This window comes from Balaenoptera ricei, chromosome 18 (genome assembly GCF_028023285.1).
Source record: "Balaenoptera ricei isolate mBalRic1 chromosome 18, mBalRic1.hap2, whole genome shotgun sequence".
Classification (NCBI taxonomy): domain Eukaryota; kingdom Metazoa; phylum Chordata; class Mammalia; order Artiodactyla; family Balaenopteridae; genus Balaenoptera; species Balaenoptera ricei.
In genome coordinates this window covers 21771240-21793645 of record NC_082656.1, presented here as the reverse complement: position 1 = coordinate 21793645, position 22406 = coordinate 21771240, and the positions used below count along the sequence as shown (strand labels likewise).

Here is a 22406-nt window from a genome sequence, read left to right as displayed (position 1 = left end):
TAGAACTGCCTGCCATGGGAGCCTGAGCCCCGTACTCATGCCTTTAGCAACGGCTCATGCTTGATGCTGTCTGTCTACCCCGCACCGCTTCCATTTACTGCCAGACACCCTGGCCCCTCTCTGGCCATTTTATTTCAATTCAAGTAAACCTCAAGCCCTGTGGATTTTATCTTAATATCTCTTCCGTTCATCCTCCTTTCTCCATCTCCATGGACACTCCTGAGTTCAGGCCTTCTAGATGCTGAAACAGCCTCCACTCTATGTCCACACCTCCGGTCTGGCCTGTCAATACACACATCATCCTATCAAGGACCTTTCTACAGCCAATCTGACAGTGTCCTCACTACCCAGTCTCCTCAGTGTAGAGGCCAGACTCCTTAGCGTGGCGCCCAGAGGTTTCCTGGTCTCGTCCCTACTCACTTCTTTGGCTTCCTCTCTCATCACCTTTCCACCTGCAACTCCAAATTCCAGCCATATTGTAAAATTTTTGACTTCCTAAAAATGTGCTATATTCTCACTTCTAGGCCTTAGCTCACACTGTTTCCCTCTGGCTTAAAAGGGTTTCTCCTTCTTTGTCCTATTTTCCTTCAGATGCCAATTCATTCAAAATACACTTATTGAGCATTGACTATATGCCAAACGCCGTGCTTAGAGGTCCCTTCCTCCAGGACACCTACCCTGATCTTCCAAGAATGGATTCAATGTTTTTCTTCTGTGCTTTCTGTAATATGTAATTATGCTTATTCTAGTGGGACTGCACCTCAAATCATAATATACTTTCCAGTATTTGTCGGCTTGTTTTACGAGATTGTAAGCTCCTTGAAGGCACGAAATGTTCTTATTTAGTTTTGAAGACTCAGACCAGCACACAACATGGCACCTAGTAAGTACACACCAAAGATTTTAATAAGTGGATGAGCTAATGAATAAATGGGTAATTGGTTATGTTTTGAGATCCCTAATGCTATACAATATACACATGCCAACAACTTAAAAATATATAGGAATAATTAAATGTGCCATCATTATAAGTAGCCCATACTCATTTAAAAATATATAAAAACAGAAAATACCAGTAAAATTTAAACAATTTAAAACCACTGTCTTAGTAGGCCATCAAACAAATTTACCATAGTTCTATATGTAAATTGTTTACAAATGTTTGTTAGTAGCCTATGATGAACAGCTTTCTGCGTAAAGCTTTTTTATTTTTTTTAACTTGATTTATTTTGTGTGTGTGTGTGTACTCATGATTTATTGAGGGTGGGAAGGAAGGAAGGGAGGAAGGGAGGGAAGAAAGCAAGATAGGGATGGAGAAGTTGCTGCATGGGAATGTGGTGTTATGTTCTGCTTTCAGCCTGATCTGGAGGGGAGCTCTGGAGGGTAAACTGAACTGCAGAGTCTGAAGCTTTTTTAAAAAAATACTTAAGATTATCATTTTTGAAAGAATCCCAAAGAAGAAGTAAAAAAATGAGTATTATAAAGCTAATGATAGATGTTTCCAAAGATGTTTTACCAATGTTTCCAGTGTTTATTTTTATCACCATAATGTAATAATGCTTTTTATTCCATTTCTTTTAATTTTCTTACTAGCAAAGATGCAGTTCATAGCTTTTTTTTAAAATTTTTATTTATTTATTTATTTTTTCATAGCTTTTTGAGGTTGAAATCTTGACAGGTAATTATGCCTTTCTTCAAAATATGCCTTGATTCAAAATATTCTAAATTCTAAGCTGAGGGGACCATTTGTCTGATCTAAGGAAGCAATTCTTCTGTTATGAAATAGAGCCCAAGCTGCTATTTTAAATAAATTGTCAAGATTTAAAGTGATTTATACAGTTCAGTGATGTGTGAATGAGAAATTGATACAGTAAGTAAGCAAGGAAATAATTTGAAAAGGGAAACATCTTCAAATACTTGATGAAGCTATACTCCTGGTGTTGACCAGGAGAAGTGATTCTGATAATAGGTTGGAGGATCGGACCTGAAGAAATTCAGCAATTTCAAATTAATATGCTCTGAAAATTCAGGAGGGAGTTGCAGACATGCAGGTGGCATAAGAATTTTTTCTTTTAAATCATTTCATTTTGTGACTTCATTGTAAGCAATGAAATGAAATGGAGCATGGAAGCCTGATGTTTTATCTTTCCTCCTCATCAATGGCTATGATTTAGTGTTTTGGCGCTTGAACTACTCCTGCCTTACAGTAGAACAAAATGTACCAAAGCTTCAAGCCTTTTCCTCTTCGAGGCATTCCTTCAAGCCTGTAATGCTCACCCTTAGGACTCATGCTTGCTAAAATGCCCTATTACAGAAAAGCACTAATGGGTTTAAATGTCCGTCTTCATGTCACTCCCTTTCATAATATTAGTGTAAAGGAGAAAGAGAAAGTCTTGTCAGGAATCCTGGTTCCGATGACACGTCTGCCCTTTACTAACCATTATCCTGAACAGGTCACAAACCTTCCTGGGATTCAGTTCTTCACTCATTAAATAAAGATAATAGTAATAATATTCACCAACTTCCTCCTGGGTTAAAGTAAGGAGCAGGTGAGAGGTACTTTATACTACAACATCAGCTATTCTCTCGATGTTACATTATTAGCAGGGGTCTTTTGCAGTGGTCAGATTTTAGTCATTGAGTGGGGCTGACTGAGGTGAGACTTGAAGTACCCACTGTAAGGAGGTCTTGGGATCCCTATCTCCATCTCCTCCGCTTTCTCCTCCCATCCCTGACCTGGAACACCCTTGCCTCTTGTCCCTTAGGGCATTTTTTTCACAGGCCTATTCTTTTTTTTAATATTTATTTATTTATTTTAGCTGTGCCAGGTCTTAGTTGCGGCACGTGGGATCTTCATTGTGGCATGCGGGATCTGGCATGCATGCGGGATCTAGTTCCCCGACCAGGGATCGAACCCAGGCCCCCTGCATTGGGAGCGCGGAGTCTTACCCACTGGACCACCAGAGAAGTCCCCCACAGGCCTATGCTAAGACGTTAATAGATGAAGTCTTAAGACTTCATAACCCCAGTTATGGCTCTGGGGACATTTACAGAAGGTAATAGGGAAGTTTCACCACTATCTATCTATGCCTTTAGGGCAGCAGGATACGGTGTGCGGCATCTCTAAAACCAGAGCCTGTGGACAATTTTTTAAGTATGTATTTTCATTTCATATACTTAAACATATATATATATATTTTCTTTTTTTTCTGAATCATCAACATGATTGTCTTAGGATTGCCACGTGATTTCACCTTCCACCCCACCACCCTCCTTATTTGTGTATTTAGACTATTGTAATTAAGCTATTAAAGAAGAACAGGGATTGATTTATATGCAAATGGTATGTACAAGCCCATTAAAGGCAAGATGGTATTAGGGACACAGCCTGAGTGAAGGCTTGCTGGTGATTCGAATGTCAGGGGATCGAGCGTGTTGCTGGTGTAACGTAAGTGCGTGAACCCCAAAGCAGCTGTGTGGCAACAGTCAGCACCATCTTCGTGCTGCCAACAGCAATTTCGTTTTCCAGCAAGACAATATCATCCATCTCGTTAATTTGAATATTGGTTTTATACTTTTAGTGGTATGTAACTTATAAATCCATTTTAATGTAAACATACAAAGCTTAGGTCAAGTTTTCTTTTTATACTTGAGCAACATAATATAGTTATTTACATCAACATTGGGGATCTGCAATTTTTTCAGAGGGCTTTGTGCATTACTCAACTTGGGAAAACTCTGGGGTAGTACAAAGAGCACCAGCCCCAGAAGTCAGGCTATCTAAGTTCTAGTTCCAACTTTAACATTAACCACCTGTAGGACTTTGGACTGGTCATCTCGTCATCTCCTCTTTCTGTGCCTCAGTTTGCTCATCTGTAGAATGAAACGTTTGATTATATGATCTTTAGATTCTCTGCCAGTTCTGAATCCTCTTCTTAGAAGGTCAAAGCGCCCTTATTTGGGAACACAGCCAGGCATTGGTTTGTGCTGTTTGTTCTCTGGGAATAAAGCCTGAAGTCACTGTGACCTTAGCTAGAGACTGTCGAGATCACCACAAAGCTGCTTCTAGCTGCTCTGACCCCGTGGAGGAGTAGGAAGGGGCCTCCTTACCTGCTGTTGGCTCAGACACAAGGCACACGCTTTGGATGTCCTTGGTGTATGACAGCGATTCCTTATGGGGCCTGGGGAAGGTGGGGTGTCATCAGAATCAGGGCTTCTCAATCCAGCGAACTTCCATCTGGAGCCCCACCCCACTTGAGAACCAGGTGGAAATAGACCCCTGTAGCTGCTGGCAGTGGATCCAATCGCCTGGGATGTGGCACAGAAAAATGGCTGGAAAGCAGCTGAGGAAGTTGTCCTTGGAACGTGCTTGATGATGTTTCTTAAAGATCCCCACAGGCCAGAGGTACAGCTGCACTCAAGTCCTAGAGACTTTGGAAGATCAGCCTGCAGAATTCCAGAGGGATTAAAATCTAAACGACTTGAAAGTTTTTCCTCCTAACCCTCTCTCCCTCTCCTCCACTTCCTCTTCCTCCTCCCCACTCTCTTCCTCTCCAATACCTGAACCTTACTGAGCACCCACCCTGTGTCATTCTAGGGCTTTCACACAGATCATCTTGTTCTATCCTCACCACACATCCAAAGGGCAAGTACTTTTATTATTTTATTCAGTACACATTTTCACATCAGGACACTGAGGCACAGAGTTTCTAGTTGCCCGTGTTCACCTGGGGAAGGTAATCAGGGTGCACCCTTGGGTGGTTGGGCTCGGGGGCCGGGCTGTTAAACACTGTTGTCAGCAACAACACGAGGACAGGCGAAGGCTGGTGAGCACCCTGGACCACTGACCCTGTGGCGGGCCTCGTGGATATGAACGATTCAGCCCAGCCATCACTTGTGGAATGAATAAACCAAAGAGGCCCTAGGCCAGGGTGCTGACTGCTGTCTGCGTTCTCCAGCGGGGAGCTGGGTCATGGCTGCCTGGGGTCTGCCTTCTGCGGCAGGGACGGGAGTGACCCCAAGCAGCCTGTTACCAGGTAGGCGGGGCCCGAGTCGCAGCTCCGGCACGGAAAGGACCGGCGCTCTGTGGGGCTGTCGTGGTGTTGGGGTGAGCTGGCCACAAGCCCACTAGCACCTGGCGCCCGCCTGGAGCCGCCAACCACAAATGCTCACACTTGGGGAAGGGTGAGGGGAGGGAGGCCAGGACCCAGGACTATAGAAACTATGGCAACCCTGGCCCTGAGGCTCACCCACAGTTGTTCTTTAGCAAGCTCACATCCCAGTAAGGAGGTGAGAAAAAAGGAAGGAAAAAGTTCAAAACATTTTTTTCTCCTTCCCCTGTTTAAAGCTGTCGGTTGGATTCAACAAAATGCCAGCCACACCTGATAAAAATCTGCAAATGAAAATTTTAAAATGCAGGATCTGGGTTATTCCGGGTGAATGCCCGTTATGCCATGACATAATCATGAAAGCTATTTAATTTGAAGAAGAAGAGAGGTGTTTTTGCTTTTTGGTTGTTTTGTTTTTATTCATCAAAAACAAAACACCCCTCACATACCAGGCTGTTAGTTTTAAAACAGAAGGCTGGAAACACTGTCTTCACCCAGAGGAGACCTCCAAAGGTGACAAATACCTCCCCTCCCTTCATCCCAGCCAAGAGGAGAAGGAAGGGACCTACTTTGGGAGGAGGGGGGAACCACTTCAGACCTTGTGTCAGGGTTTGTTTATCTTAGATTTGCTGCTAGCACATATTCAGTTACATGTTCTACAAGTGTAACCTTCTGGTTCCTGGCAGGGGGTCGCAAGCTGAATGAGCACCACGTGGGGAATTAATACCAGCAGAGGCCAGTGGAGTGGATTCCAACACTTGGTCAATCCCCTGAAGTCCTCCCTGCCCCTAGCTTTCCTTTCTTTCCTCTACAGTTGGCCAAGCTGTTGCTCAGTTTCCAGGCTCCTGTGATGTTTACGCTCATGTTCTTAATGTCAGCAGACAGTCACAAATCCCTGTCAGGAAAGCTCCTTTCCTCTACCCTTTTCTGAAAGGCTCCTCAAACCATTGCAAGATTATCTATCCTCACAAGATATATTTTTTTATATATCCCACAAGCAAACTTTCTCTGTTTCTTTATGACAGGTCTGCAATAATAGTTGCACATATGTTGTAGAACATTATGCATTCTTAATGGAACATTAAAACACAAATTAGGGAATTCCCTGGTGGTCCAGCGATGGGGACTCCGTACTTTCACTGCTGAGGGCGCAGGTTCAGTCCCTCATCGGGGAACTAAGATCGTGCAATCCAGGCAGCGCAGCCTAAAAAAAAAAAAATGCTGCCCATTCTTAACTACTCCCCCCATTAAGAAGTGGAGTCAATCCTTCCCCTTGAATCTGGCCTGACTATAGTGACTCGCTTGGTGGAGTGCAGCAGAAATGACCTTCTGTGACTTCTGATGCAAGGGCAGAAGAAGTGGGAACAATCTCTTCCAGCCCTGAGCCACATCCAAATACTCTGAGGTCTTCACACTTGAGAGACCACGTGGAGAGACCCGGTGGACCAGCTCTGAGACTTCACAAGGATGCAGAGATGCACAGCCAGACCCCAGCTGTCCAGCCTGCAGCCATTTGTGTTTCCCCAGCTGTGGCTCCAGACATGGTGAGCAGGGAGGAGTCTTTTCTGATGTGCCCTCTAGAAATTCCTGACCTGCAAGATTATGAAAGATAAGAACAAAGTGGTGGTTCGTTTAGGGCATGATTTTGGGGTTAGTTTGTTAGGTAGCAATAAATAATAGGAACTAAACCATTTCCCCATTGAAAAACATTTAGGTTTTAGGTTAGGTGTCCACTTTTTCTCTATTGCAAACTATCCTGTGCATGTACTACTTTTTTTTTTTTTTAATATGTAAGAATTTCTCCAGGATAGATTCTCAGATATAGAATTGCTGGATCAAAGAGCTATCCTCTCTCACTCCATTTCTCTAGCCTGTGTTTTGATAGGTGTTGGCAAGTTTCCCTCTAGAAAGAGTGTAGAAAAGTGGTCTTTTCCTTCACCTTCCCAAATGTCTGATGTCTCACTTCATCATCCTGTGTTTTATTTGCTTAAATCTAAATGGGAGAATAACCTTCTTACTCACAGGGTTTCAATCAAGAGATCAAAAGGGGGCTTCCCTGGTGGCGCAGTGGTTGAGAATCTGCCTGCCAATGCAGGGCACACGGGTTCGAGCCCTGGTCTGGGAAGATCCCACATACCGCGGAGCAACTAGGCCCGTGAGCCACAACTACTGAGCCTGCGCTCTAGAGCCTATGCTCCTCAACAAGAGAGGCCGCGATAGTGAGAGGCCTCCGCACCGTGATGAAGAGTGGCCCCCACTTGCCGCAACTAGAGAAAGCCCTCGCACAGAAACGAAGACCCAACACAGCCATAAATAAATAAATAAAATAAATTTTAAAAAAAGAGAGATCAAAAGGGAAATCTGAATAACACCTTACAAACAAAATGTCATCTACTGTGATATGGGACCTTGATCACTTGGGGATGAGACTCCTCTGACCTCATCTTTGTCCTTTTCCCGAGATAGCCTATGCAATCCTGTCTTCTCATTTCTCTCTCTCTCTCTCTCTTTCATGCACACACGATATGAATACCTGTGTGCTTTATATGTACATGCATATGTACAGATACATGCTATATGAGTGTTTACTATATCAACTTGAACATTTTTATGGGAACACTTATCAATACTTGAATCAAATAAATAATATTGTTAAAAATTACAGTAGAGGAAGTTAGTTCCCTGGTAGTCTAGTGGTTAGAATTTGGCGCTTTCACCACCGTGACCCGGGTTCAATCCCTGGTCGGGGAACTGAGAATCCTGCAAGCCGTGAGGTGCGGTCAAAAAAAAAATGACAGTAGAAAATTAAAGCTGCAGTTGTATTTGTCATGACATCTAGTGCTTCTGGGAATAAGCTAATCACCAGCTGGAAACACGAAGAAATTTGACTTGTAATACAGAGTATAAAAGTGGATCCATTATAGGAAATTTGTACTTCTTCTGGGGATGGGGCACACTAGATAATATTTGTCCATACAGAAAAGGGCCCTAGAGTCTGAAGCAGAGTTCAGCATATTGTATACTACACTTTCCACTGTATTTTGAGCAACCAGTGCATTGTTTAAATGTATATACTTCTATGCTACTGTTCTGCAATGAAAACACCCCACGAACACTGCAGTTACTGTTTCATTGCTCTTGTCTCTCCCTCACCATGCAGGGCCAGCTGGTGACTGCTGGACCATTGCTGTCCTCTCTTAGCTCCAGTTCTTCAATTCAGGAATAGTCCAGGCATCATTGTGTTGAATATCTACCCTTCTCTCCCCTCATTTGTCCTCACAGCAGCTGATTAGACATTCAGCCTTGTCCCAAATCTTTTCTGTGAGTACCATGACCTGCACTGCATCCCTTTAGCATCATGAATCACCAGTTGGTAAAAATATTTTAAGGAATTAAACATAATAATGTTTAGAAGAAAGTAGCATGATTATAGGTTTAGGAAAATCTGCAGTAGAAGCACATTTGTGAGAGAAGATGCTTATATTTGGCCATTGAAGGATGATGTTTGGTGAAGAATTATCACAAAACTCAACAGGATAAACTTTATTTCTGAGATTTTTGGAATCAGCCTGGCCTGAAAAGGAGAAAGTGTTTTAGGTATACTAATTCAAACAAACAAACAAACACCCTTATGCTTAGATGCAAAACTCATTGAAAAAAAAAAAGAATTAGTAGTAATTCTAACAATCTGTGAATATTTTGAAAGTGTTTCCTTTGGTCAGTAGGATGATACACTGTTTCATTCTTCTTAATTATATCATTTCTCCAAGGAGATAAATATTTTCTACAACATGAGGATTTTAACTCTTTGAGATAATTTTAGACTTTAGAAAAGCTGTAAAAGTATTACAGAATTCAGATGTGCCCTTCATCCAGCTTCCCCTTATGTTATCATCTTACATAACTATATCATGTACAACAATCAAAACTGGGAAATTAACTTTGGTACACTACTATCGTCTAAACTGTAGACCTTATTTGGATATCTATATTTTATTCTATAGTTCTCCCTTTTCTGTCCCAAGATCCAATCCAGGCTCCCACATTGCATCTACTTGTCATGTCTCCCTCATCCCCAAAATGTAACATTTTCTCGGTCTTTCCTCGTCTTTTATGACTTTGACACTTTTTTTTTTTTTGACTTTGACACTTTTGAAGAGTACTGGTGAATTGTTTTGTAGGATGTCCATCAATTTGAATTTGTTTGATGTTTTCTCATAATTAGAATGTGGTTTTGCATTTCTGGCAAGAATATCACAAAAGAAATATTGTGTTCTTGATATATCATATGAGGAGTTTCATGGTGATGATGTTGACCTTGCATATTTGGTTAAGGGGGATGTCTTCCAGGTTTCTCCACTGTAAAGTTAACAGCCACCCTCCCCTCCCCCCCATTAATAAATATCTTGGAGAGATACCATGCAAATTTCTGTTTCTCCTCAGACTTTCACCCACTAATTTTAGCAACCATCCTTAGATTTTGCCTGCTATAATCATTACTGTAGTATCCTTAATGATTTCTTTCCCCTCATTCTTTCTACATTTATTGATTGGAATTCTTCAGTAAGGTGGAGTTGTCTCTTCTCCCCTATTTATTTATTCAGTCATTTATTTATATCAGTATGGACTCATGGGTATTTATTCTATTCTACAGGTTATGACCCAATACAATCATTATTTATTTTGTTGCTGAAATCTACAACATGATTTAAATGGCAGAACAGTATTCCAATTACACGTCTGTGCCATGAATTATTGATCCAGTTCTTCAATGTTGGACGTTCAGGTGGTTATTTGATACTATTTATGATGTCTGATATACATAAATCTTTGAGTTTTTATGTGTTTTCATAAATTAGGTTTCTAACAGCGGAATTATTGGATGTTGGAAAAGTTGTGAAAACTGGCAACATGTCAACACGGAAATCAGTCCACACACCTAACCCAGACTACCAGGCTGTGAGCAGAAAGAGGCTGTAGATGCCGGGGCTCACGAAGGCCCCTACCGGCAGGGTCACTGAGCACAGTTGTCAGTAACAACATTAACAATAAAGTTATTGATGTTGAGGAAGGGACTTCTGGTAGGGGCATGTCTATTTCCGTTAAGGCCTATATCCTTCGCCCTCTCCGTCTACATCCCAACCGGAAATACTTGTACCCCGTTTAAAGCCACGTCGGTCCTGGCCTAAGTCCCGCCCACGCGGGGGGAAGCGTTTCCGGGGTCAGGGTATTCCGGCTCGCCCCGCCCCGCCCCGCCGCCGGTGCCGTGCTGGAAGCCCCGGCTCTGCCGGAAGTGGCCCGGACATCTCTCTGTCGGGGTTCCCACCTCCCCGCTGCTGCTGCGGGCCGCTGGGGCGGCGGCGATGGCGGAGGCGGCGCTGCTACTGCAGCCGGAGGCGGCGGCGGAGCGGGACGCTCGGGAGAAGCTGGCTCTTTGGGATGGGAGACTGGACACGACGGCGCCGCTGACCGACCGGCAGACGGACTCGGTGCTGGAGTTGAAGGCGGCGGCCGAGGACCTGCCCGTGCCCGCCGAGGTGAGGTGACGGGCGGGAGCTGGGCTGGGCTATTACGCGGGCGCGCCGGCGGACCCCGACCTTGCAGACCCGTCCAGGGTCTCTCCTCTCCTCTCCGATCACAGTGTCGGCTCCGGTGGCAGAGGCCCCTCACCTTCCCGGGCTGTCAGGCCTCACGCTGTCCCGGACCGCCGATTCTCCCCTCCGGCGTGGGGACGGCTGCGGGGGCGTCCAACGGCTGCTGGCCGCCGGCACCAAGCCCGCCCCCTGCGGCGTGGGGCGGTTGTCCGGGAGCCTTGCCCTGGGCATCTTGCCCCGGTGTCCCTGGTGTCAGCGAGGCATAGTCCTGCTGCCCACTCTCTCCCGGAAGGAGAAGGCACTGAACCCGAAGTGCTTTGCTTCAGGACAGCCTCCTGTTGGTATTTGTTTACCACTTTAATGAATAGCCCAGCTTCCTTTTTCAATATGGGCACTTGGGGAGACCAAAGTTGATCCCGGGTGACAGCTTCATTGATCGCACATTGAGCAATGAGCTCTCAATCGAGTGCGGGTTGTGGGAGATCCGATTTATATTTGACTTATAGCAAAGCAATAAAAATTTTTATTTGAAAGCTGGGTCAGTACATTATTAGATAATGCTGGTTGTCGGTTTTAGTGTCAACGTTTTTAATCCTAATTGCCATTGGAATTTTATCCCTATTACTGCTTGTGTGATTCAATTCAATTAGTTATAATAGCAAGAAGTACATTTTATGAGTAGTCAGATGTTTGACAAACTTTTTCTAGTTTTGAGGGCTAGGTTTAGGCGGTTATTATTTTATTAGTGCTGATGGTTACTTTTGATGTTGGAAGCATTCTTTTTACGCGGTTGTGTCCAAAGGCAGACTGAGTTTAGAGACTTAAACTTTTTCTGCCCTAACGCTTCAGAGGTTAAGAACTTTGGTTTGAAAGTTCTCGCCACTTTTCGCCGTTGCACACTCTGCCGTAAAGTACAGGTGTTTTTTCTTGGGTTTCTCTGTCCACCTCTAGGATTCTGTGCTGGAAGTGTGTTTGAAATAAATGAGGAAGCAGTTGGAAATTTGTTTTGGCATGGCTATCGGAGTCTTTTATGCTCTGGGCAATAGAAATTGTTTGCTCTATAAATATTTCAGTCTGTTTATAATTGATTTGGCCTCCCACCAAAGCAGGATGCTTCGACATCACAGTACCTGCGGTGAATGTATTCCGTAAGAAAAGTGACCCATTTTGTTTTTAATGTCTTGGGTCATAAAATATTATTATTCCCACTGAGCATGAAGGAAAGGGTTTGGAGTAGTGAAGTAAATGGAATCTCTTCATTTTCACCCCGTTATTTGATATTTATGCAACATAATACCTAACATTAGCCCCATGCAGTCATTTAACATATATTATGTGCCTGCCTGGGGCTAGGAATGGGGGGACGGAAAGATAAGAAAAACAAGATCCCTAGCCTCATGGAGCTGACATAATTACGGTGATTATGAGCATGTGAAAAAGAACAAAGAAGGTAAATTCAGACAGTCGTCCAGGATATAAGGAAAATCAAACAGGATGGTATGACACCAAGGAATGAGGTGTGCCCTTTTAGATAAAGAGGGAAGGCCTTTCTAAGAAAGTAACCGCCTAAGGAGAGAACTCATGATGGAAAACAAGAAGCCGGTCTTGCAAAGACTAGAGAAATAACCTTCCAGCTGGAGGAAAAAGCATTGCAAAGCCCTGGGTAGGGGATGAGCTTGACAAGTTCAAGGGTTCAGTGAGGGTCTTCTGGTACATGCAACCTTGGCATTGGATTGCTGTGAGAATGAAATACCAGCCTGTTATTTACCCATCCTGGAATCTTTGAGGGGGAATTTCTCATTGCTCTTCAGCTTTCGACAGCCCTCTTTTTCCTTTATATGTCTGGTGGGAAGACTTTGGAATTGAATTTTTTATCCCTGTTACCACTCTTTTAACACTGGCGCTGAGAAAGAATGCCTCAATTTTTATTTTGTCCAACCAAAATAAAAACCTGTAAAGGATTTTCTGTAGTGTTTCACAGTTTTCAGGAGATAAATTACATCCTGAACAACTGGAACTGGGCAAGTTAGTTGAATAGCAAGAGGCCAGCTAACTCTCAGCAAATATCATGAAGCTGTTTATAGCTTTCCTTTTTATTTAGGAGAACTAGTCTTATATACCTTTTTATTTGGTGTTAGATAAGAAAATTTGCAGTAGAATATTAGGTAGACTGGTTTCTTGTAGCCAGGGCAAATTTTTTAGTAGTGAGGGCCTTTTTCTTTCTGCTGAGTTTAGTAATTCCCGATAAAATGCTGAGATAATTTACCCTGAAATTTACCTGTAATTTACTGTTACAGTTGTTGTTTTCCTAAAGTTTGTGTGGCCTTAGACATGATACTTAACTTCTCTGAGCCTGTTTTCTTCTTTATAAAATGGGGATTATAATAGTACTTGTGTCACAGGGAGTTGTGAGAACTAAATCAAGTATATAAAGTGCACACAGCAAGCTACCTGCCAGTATTATATTATTCATGTGCTTTTCTCCCCAAATGATTATTACCTTAAAAGAATAGATTAGAATGTTATGATCCTGAGCTGATACTGTATAGGTGTCACTCAGACCAAAGGTAAGAAAAGAAGAGGTTAGGTGCCTGGAGGAAGGTTCTGAGACTCCATCTATACCTCTTCAAAGATTTGCTCCAAACAGAGTAGGTAACGTCAGGTTTCATTTAGGGAATGAATTTATTAGATTGATTACAAAAGTGATATTCTCCAACCCAGAACTGTGCAAGAAGTAAAGTTTGGGAGAGAAAGGTATATTTGCTTGTTTTTTCCTGGAGCTGCTCAGCAGGTCAGGCAAGGCTCGATAGTTTATTGTAATTAGTATTTAATATGTTAGTGTCCCCATTTGTGTAAGCTGGACAGTAGCTATCCAGGACCAACCAGGAGCCTAGGTCTGTGCTCTTCTCTCTCTGGTGGTAAATGTCTGCTCCATCTGGAAGCCAGGACAGTGCGAGTAAGCCAGAGGCATTCGGTCAGCATCTCCTCTTCAGGAGTGAAAGAGTAGTCAGAACAGGAACGTTTGTGACACCAGCACACCCTTTTTTTTTTTTAACAGTTCTACCATTTATTTTATTTTATTTTATTTTATTTTTTTAACATCTTTATTGGAGTATAATTGCTTTACAATGGTGTGTTAGTTTCTGCTTTATAACAAAGTGAATCAGCTATACGTATACATATATCCCCATATCCCCTCCCTCTTGCTTCTCCCTCCCACCCTCTGTATCCCACCCCTCTAGGTGGTCACAAAGCACCAAGCTGATCTCCCTGCAACACACCCTTCTTGATTTGCCATTCTATTCCAGGTGCTTTGAGAAAAGAAGACAGCTGGGCAAATGTACCTAATGGGGGCATCTTCTCATAAGCTTTTATTTTTTAATTTTTTTTTTTATATTCTGGCTATGCTGCGTGGCTTGTGGGATCTCATTTCTCCGACCAGGAATTAAACCCAGGTCATGGCAGTGAAAGAGCTGAGTCCTAACCACTAGACCACCAGGGAACTCCCTCATAAGCTTTTAAAAAGCAGCTTTAAAAAAAAAAATTTTATTTATTTATTTTGGCTGTGCCAGGTCTTAGTTGTGGCATGCGGGCTTCTTGGTTGTGGTATGTGAACTCTTAGTTGTGGCATGCATGTGGGATTTAGTTCCCCGACCAGGGATCGAACCCAGGCCCCCTGCATTGGGAGCTTGGAGTCTTACCCACTGGACCACCAGGGAAGTCCCCTGATTTGCATGATTTCTGATAAGTCTGCTTTAATTCTTATTTTTGTTCCCCTGTATATAATGTATCTTTTTCTCTCTGACTGCCTTAAGTTTTTCTCTATGACTTTTGATTTTCTTTCTGAGTTTGAATGTGATGTGTCTAGGGGTGGTGTGTGTGTGTGTGTGTGTGTGTGTGTGCTCACGCACACATGCATGTGCATTCTGCTTGGGATTTCCTGAGCTCAGAACTGTAGCTTTGTGTCTTCCATTATTTTTGGAAAATTCTCAACTATTATCTCTTTAAATATTTCTTCTACCCTGTTCTCTCTTTCTCTCCTTATTTTGAGATTCAGATTACACGTATATTAGATCATTTGATACCATCCCACAGTTCTTGGATGTTGTGTTCAGTTTTTATTTGTCCACTCTGTTTCTTCTTTATGTTTAATTTTGGTTGATTTTTATTGACCTATCTTCAAGTTCACTGATTCTTTCCTTAGCTGTGTTGAGTGTACCGATGAGTCTATTGCAGGTATTTTTCATCTGTTACAGTAATGGTTATTTCCATCATTTCTGTTGGACATGTATAGTTTTTATTTTTCTGCTGAACTTCTGTGTCTGTTCATTCATTTTATTTATATTTCATACCAGAGCCTTTGACATATTAGTTGCAGTTATTTTAAATTCCTTATTTTATAGTTCCAATATCGAGATCATCTCTTGAGTCTGGCTCTGTTGAGTGCTTCGTTTCTTGACAATGAGCTGGGTTTTTTTCCTTGCTGTTTAATGTAACTTTTGGTCGAATACTGTACATTGTATGCAGGACATTTGAGAATGAGGGAAATAGCGTGAATGCCTGGGAATGAATACACTTACTCTGTTAGGTCGTTAGTGTGGAGGTTTGGGTTAGTGGGCTAGGTTTGGGTTTTGTTTTTGTTCTGGTTGCCTTTAGTTTACCACTGGCTTCAAACTTCTCTTTCATTACTTTTTGCCTAGCATTGGGGCTGGGCTGCTGCAGGGTCTTCTTAACTTTCCTTCTCAACCCTCAGCTTTTGGTGTGCTGTGCGCCTGTGTCTCAGAGGGTGTCTGTGCTCTTGCCCCTCCCACAGGAGAGCATTGCTGGCGCTCTATAGCCTGGTGGTGGTAGGTGGGCGTTTTCTGTCATCAGTGTCCAGTCTCAGTCTTAGGCAGGCCTTTTGCCCCTGGGACTCAGGGGTGGAGTTTCTTACTGACTCTGCCCTCCTCCGGCAGTAGGAGACCTCTGATGTTCTGGGTCTTGGGTTCTTTCCTGCCTCTCCTCCAGGGGTAGTGGTTGTTTTCTTTTCCCTTTCCCCGGCTGTAGTGTGTTCTCCTCTGTGCCCTAGGGTTGATAGGGCTTGCTGCCCTTTTTTCAGTGTCTTAAGATTTTGTTCCACTGGGTAGAAGGGTGTGGATGGGGCTTTGTGCCCCACTTTCCCCAGGCCCCTCCTCTTCTAAGCCTGCACCACCAGTCCTCATTCTTTCTCGTGAGCACCTGGTGGAGGTCTGTGAAGACCACGTGAGTGGGTGCAAACTCCCCTTGTGTCTGTGACTTCCAAGCATTCTGTACTCACCCATCCTCTAGCATTTAGTAATTTGAAAGAAATTTTAGCCTAATTCTTACCTACTTGTGTGGCATTTGTCATCTATTTTTCCATAATCTGCCATGGTAAGCCCGTGCTCTCACTCTGTCTCTGCCTGGAGATACCCATCTTTTTCTAGATTTTAAGCTACTTGGTTACTCTGGAACCTCAACTGTCTGATGGCTTCAAGAACCTGATTTTGTAGATTATTTGTCTTTTTCTTATTAGGGTGCAAGCAACACTCTGTCTAGCATTCTTTTAGCCTAGCCTCCATGTGCTTTCTGGTATATTTTTCAAATCTGCACCTGATCCATGTCTCTCTCCCTTTTCCTCCCTAGGTATCCCTTTTCCTCCTTAGGTATTGTGTAAACAGTGCTGATAGAATTATGTGTTTGAATTTTGTCATGATCTGTTCATATATAACTAAATTTTACTACTAATAAACTATAATTTTGTAAAGGTAACTTAGACGATTCTGTTCCCAAGAAGCAGTATAGATTCTGATTTGTAAATTTACTTACTGTAAAAAGAGAACCCTCCTACACTGTTGATGGGAATGTAAATTGGTGCAGACACTATGCAAAACAGTATGGGGGTTCCTTAAAAGACTAAAAATAGAGTTACCATTTGATCCAACAATCCCACTCCTGGGCATGTATCAGGAGAAAACTCTACTTTGAAAAGATACATGCATCCCAACGTTCAGAGCAGCACTATTGACAATAGCCAAGACATGGAAGAAACCTAAGTGTCCACTGACAGATGAATAGATAAAGAAGATGTGGCATATATACAATGCAATATTACTTAGCCATGAGAAGAATAAAATAATGCCATTTGCAGCAACATGGATGGACCTAGAGATTATCATACTAAGTCAGTCAGACAGAGAAAGAGAAATATCATATGATATCACTTATATGTGGAATCTAAAAAGTGGTACAAATACTTATTTATAAAACAGGAACAGAGTCACAGACATAGAAAACAAACTTATGGTTACCAAAGGGGAAAGTGGGGGAGGGATAAATAAGGAGTTTGGGATTAATAGGTACAAACTACTATATATAAAATAGATAAACAACAAGGATTTACTGTATAGCACAGGGAACTATATTCAATATCTTGTAATAACCTATAATGGAAAAGAATCTGAAAAAGAATATATATATATATATATATATACACACACACATTTCTGAATCACTTTGCTGTACACAAGAAACTAACACAACATTGTAAATCAACTATACTTCAATAAAAATAAATAAATTAAAAGAAATAAATTTACTTTGTTACTACTAATAAGTAGGAAGAATAATAATAATATGATAAATAGAAGCGGCTCCGGTTGATTGTGTTTATTATACGGCAGGCATTATGCTAAATACACGTAGCATTGTCTCCGAGGAGACAGCCTGTTGTTGGTAACTGGAATGGGTGCACAGAGCATGAGCCGGTAGGCTTAGCTCAGCTCGGCTTCCTCTGTCCTCAGAACCTCTGGTGGCAGCACACAGTTGCTGGTGACACGTTAGAGTCAAGATAGGTTCTCACCAGATTTCAGAAACTTAATTCTTCCTGCCCAACAGTCCTTTTCTGTTCACGGATTGCGTCACCATTCAGGAAGAGTTTATATTGAACAAGTGATGCCCTTAGTAAGACACATCTCCGTACATCCAGGACCCTCCTGGCTCCTCTTGAGTCAGACTCATCTGTGGGGAGAAAGCAGATTGAGGACCTTTCTGAACACTTTTTTTCTGTCTGCAGCTTCCCAGTGGTCCAAGGGGCCTGTTTCCTTACACCTGTGTTTTCTTCATTTCACAATGGCCTCATGATACGGATAATGTAATTCCTATTTTACAGAGAAGAAATAGAGATTTGGAAGCATTAAGTAATTTGCCCGTTGTAACACAGCTGCTTACGTGAGCAGGAGCAGGGTTCACACCAGGCCGCACTGTAATGTGCTTTCCCGTGCCCGGAGGTGCAACCCCGCTTGAACCCAGGTACCAAACTCCCTTCCTTCCCTCCTCCCTTCCTTCCTTCCTTTCTTCCTCCCTCCCTTCCTCTTTCTTTCTCTCTCTCTCTTCCCCCTCCTTCCTTCCTTTCTTTTTCTCTCTCTCTCTTTTTCTTTCTTTTTTTTTTTAAATTTATTTTATTATTTATTTATTTATTTTTGGCTGTGTTGGGTCTTTGTTACTGTGCGCGGGCCCTCCCTAGTTGCGGTGCGCGGGCTTCTCATTGTGGTGCGCGGGCTTCTCATTGTGGTGCGCGGGCTTCTCATTGTGGTGCACGGGCTTCTCATTGCGGTGCGCGGGCTTCTCATTGCGGTGCACGGGCTTCTCATTGTGGTGCACGGGCTTCTCGTTGCGGTGGCCTCTCCCACTGCAGAGCATGGGCTCCAGGCACACGGCCTCAGTAGTTGTGGCTCGCGGGCTCTAGAGTGCAGGCTCAGTAGTTGTGGCACACGGGCTCAGTAGTTGTGGCTCGCGGGCTCTAGAGTGCAGGCTCAGAAGTTGTGGCGCACGGGCTTAGTTGCTCTGCGCCATGTGGGATCTTCCCGGACCAGGGCTCGAACCTGTGTCCCCTGCATGGGCAGGCGGACTCCCAACCACTTCACCACCAGGGAAGTCCCCTCTCTCTTTCTTTTTGATGCTGCGCTGCTCTCAGGATCTTAGTTCCCAGACCAGGGATCGAACCTGGGCCCACAGCCAGGTTCCACAGTCAGTGAAAGTGCTGACTCCTAACCACTGGACTGCCAGGGAATTCCCTCCCCCCATATTTAAAGGGTTGTATTTCTAAATTAATGATGGTGCATTTTGCATCTAGCTTATTTTATTTTAGCTTTGAAGAGAAAATACTGTCTTCAGCTGAAATTTCTGTCTAGAAAAATAGACAGGAGGCAGTTTCCTAAGGCCTTGGATTAAGGTCCTTTATTGCTGGACCTTAGATGTCGTGTCTTAAGGGCAGAAACTGGGATTGAAACGAAATAATTCCACCCTTTTACCTTCCCCAGCATTCACACTCCCTTTCTTTTAGGTCCAAAAACAGCTTGTCTGTATGACCCTAGGTAAATCAACACCTGTAATATCTTTAGTAGTGGCAAACTAGACAGTATTGTAGGTCTGATGGCGTCAAGGTGAGGCTTTTCTGAAGCTGATGGGAAATTCTGAAATTCTTTCTTTTCAGTTGTAATTTCAGAATTTGTCAGCAAGAAGATGTGGGTGAAGTGTGGCAGCAGTGTAGAAATAGTAGAAGGGGATATAGTTGTTGGTAGTTGATTCTTGGGTACGATTTGTTTCCTGTTGGTTCGTATGAATGAGGTGAGGCTTGTGTGTTGATAATGGAGAGGGCTGGCTACTTTCATCAGCGCGCAGGTTTTGCCTTTGACTGGTGCTAGGTCACAAGAGGTTCCAGTAGGAAAAGGTGTGTGGATTAGTACAGATTGACCACCAGTTTTCAAAAGGTAACTCAAAAACCATACTTTGCAAATGGTTGGATATTGGTGTCATGTTTATATTTTGAGACCAGCATTTAATATAGAGAGAACCTAGTTATAAGTGTTAGTATTATATGGCACTTGATAACATCAGATGATTTAACAGAAAACATTTCTTTCTGTTTCAAAACACCTGAAATGGAATACCAATGTTGAGTTAAGTTTAGAGAATTTTCAAGTTATTTGAATATCTTTGTGGCTCTTTTTTTTTCAAGCTCCCAATTGAAGACTTGTGCAACTTAACATCCCAGTCGCTGCCCATTGCACAGGCTTCAATAGTGCCTGAATCTACAGAAGACATTCTCTTGAAGGGATTCACCTCCTTAGAAATGGAAGAAGAAAGAATTGAAACTGCACAGCAGGTGAATGGCAGCATTATTTCTAAGGATATTTGATTGTTTTAAATGTCTCAAGACAGAGGTCCTAATTAAAAGTTCTGAACATTTGAAACTGTAGTTAAAATAAAGTCTTTCTAGAACATCTTTTTTTTTTTGGGGGGGGGGGCTGGAGAAAGAAGGATATATTACTTGCACCAAGTAAGGAGAACACCAGTGATCTTTCCCAAAGCTGTGTCTCTTTCTAGAACACTTTGATTTTGTGTTAGTTGTGGTTATTTCTTAAGTGTTTTAAATGAAGCTGTTGCCCAGTTTTATTTGCAGTACAGATAAAAATATGCTATTCCAAGTTTGGATAGACTATTATATTTATTAAGGTTTTGATATTTTATGCCCTTTAGACCTCCTCCCAGTATGTGTGTTAATGTGTCCCCCAACATGCATGTGCGTGGACACATGCACACATGCAGACCCCCCAGCGGCACCCCTCACTGCTTGTTGCTAGGTAATTTCTTTCTTAAAAACCTCAATATGCTCTTTAGACGAACGCTTATAGTTATTTTTCTGATATTTAGCATGTGAAATCTCTTGGTTTTTGCTTATTCCCAACTATAGACTTAAATGTACAGTAGTTTCTTCTGCTGCTTCCTCTGTCTCATCTTTCTGTCCTCTTAAGAATCAAAGCTGAGGAAGGACCTCCTGTACAGCACAGAGAACTATACTCAATATTTTGTAATGACCTATAAGGGAAAAGAATCTGAAAAAGAACAGATACACACACACACACACACATAAAACTGAATCACTTTGCCATGCACCTGAAACTAACACAACACTGTAAATCAACCATACTTCAATTAAAAAAGGCATTTACCGAGTGAAACATAAAGCAAATGTGCTGAATTGCATATACACTAAGTCAGGGGTCCCCAACCCCCGGGCCACGGACCGGTAGTGGTCCGTGACCTGTTAGGAACCAGGCTGCACAGCAGGAAGTGAGCGGCGGGCGAGCGAAGCTTCGTCTGTGTTTACAGCCGCTCCCCATCGCTCGCGTTACCGCCTGAGCTCCGCCTCCTGTCAGCATTATGGTGAGTTGTATAATTATTGCATTATATGTTACAACGTAATAGTAATAGAAATAAAGTGCACAGTAAATGTAATGCACTTGAATCATCCCGAAACCATCCCCCCCTGCCCCCCACCGGGTCCATGGAAAAATTGTCTTCCATGAAACCGGGCCCTGGTGCCAAAAAGGTTGGGGACCTTTTCACTAAGTCAAGAGAGGCAGTGCTGCAAAGTGATGAAGAGCTCTAGCTCTTGAGTTAGACTAACCTGGATCTGAAGGTCACCTCTATCACTTACCATCCTTGTGAGCTTAGGCAAATTACTTATCTTCTCAGGTCTCTTGTTTCCTAATGTGTAAAACAAAGATAATTGTGTACGTATCTCATAGGACGTTTATGAGAATTAAGTTAGATAATGCATGTAAATGTAGTGTGTGCCAAGCACACAATCAGTGTTCAGGAAACGAAAGCCAAGCTACGTGGCACGAGCCGTATCTTGAGAGAATAAAGCATACCTTTGACTTCGAATCCCACTTGAGAATTATAGAAGGTAATCTTGCACCATGTCTGTGAATTTACTTGGACTATTTGAAAAAAAAAAAAAAAAGATCTTCTGGATTAAATTTGCACTTGCATATCTCTCTTTAAATTAAAAAAAAGATCTAATACATTGTTATAATTTACATACAATAAAATGTACTCATTTTAAGTATACAACTTGATGGTAAGACCAGAATTCAAACCCAGGTTTAGCTGATGCAAAAGCTATGTTTCTAAACCACTCCTTTATATTATTTCTGAGCTTATGTTCTCACAATTATTATTAGGTAACATTAATATTTACCCAAAGCTCTCTGTTACCTACTCAAATTTGGCAAACTAGCAGGTAGGCATTAGCTTCTTAGGAAGAAATGTTTATTTCTACATATTATCGTGTTAATACTCTTTCTTATTTAACTCTGAAAATGGCCCGTGTTTTTAAGATACTTTGCTTTTCCTGGAATGTAGACACTGACCATGCAATTAAATTATCATCTCCTGGCTTAAAGCTGTTAATGTCTGAGCCCCAAACAGTAAGACTTAGTGTCTACCCTTTTGACTTGCTGTTTAGCATGTAGCCACTTTTCATTTTGTCTGTTTTAGTTTTGTTGACAACATAATACCCTATTTTTCCAGTTTTTCTCATGGTTTGCAAAGCTACAAACTCAGATGGATCAGGATGAAGGAACTAAATATAGGTATGTGGCTCTTATATTTGTTGGCTGTCCTAATTCTTAGATCATCTTAAGCATTTCGTTATCTGTGCCTTTAAACAAAATTAAGGTACAAAGAAAACTTGAACAGCAACATTTTCTTTAAGAATAGCTAGAAAGGATGTGGGTCATTCCAACTGGTATTGGAAGTTGTGTGATTTAAAAAAAAGTCACATTGTAATTAATAGGTTAGGAGGGGCAGAGGTTGATTTTAGATAACTCTAGAAAGGCTTGGAATCAAGTGGGAGTTT

The 22406-nt window shown here is 42.3% G+C and overlaps 1 protein-coding gene across 1 annotated transcript in view; it reads left to right on the top strand.

Annotated features, from left to right (window-relative positions):
• Positions 1–10336: 10336 nt before the first annotated feature.
• The window catches only part of COG3 (component of oligomeric golgi complex 3), a 60199-nt gene continuing 48129 nt past the window's right edge, over positions 10337–22406 (top strand). The window contains exons 1-3 of the mRNA XM_059902801.1: positions 10337–10645; positions 19719–19865; positions 22079–22140. Coding sequence (XP_059758784.1) covers positions 10472–10645; positions 19719–19865; positions 22079–22140 — 383 coding nt within the window. The 5' untranslated portion in view covers positions 10337–10471. The remainder of the gene's footprint in view (positions 10646–19718; positions 19866–22078; positions 22141–22406) is intronic.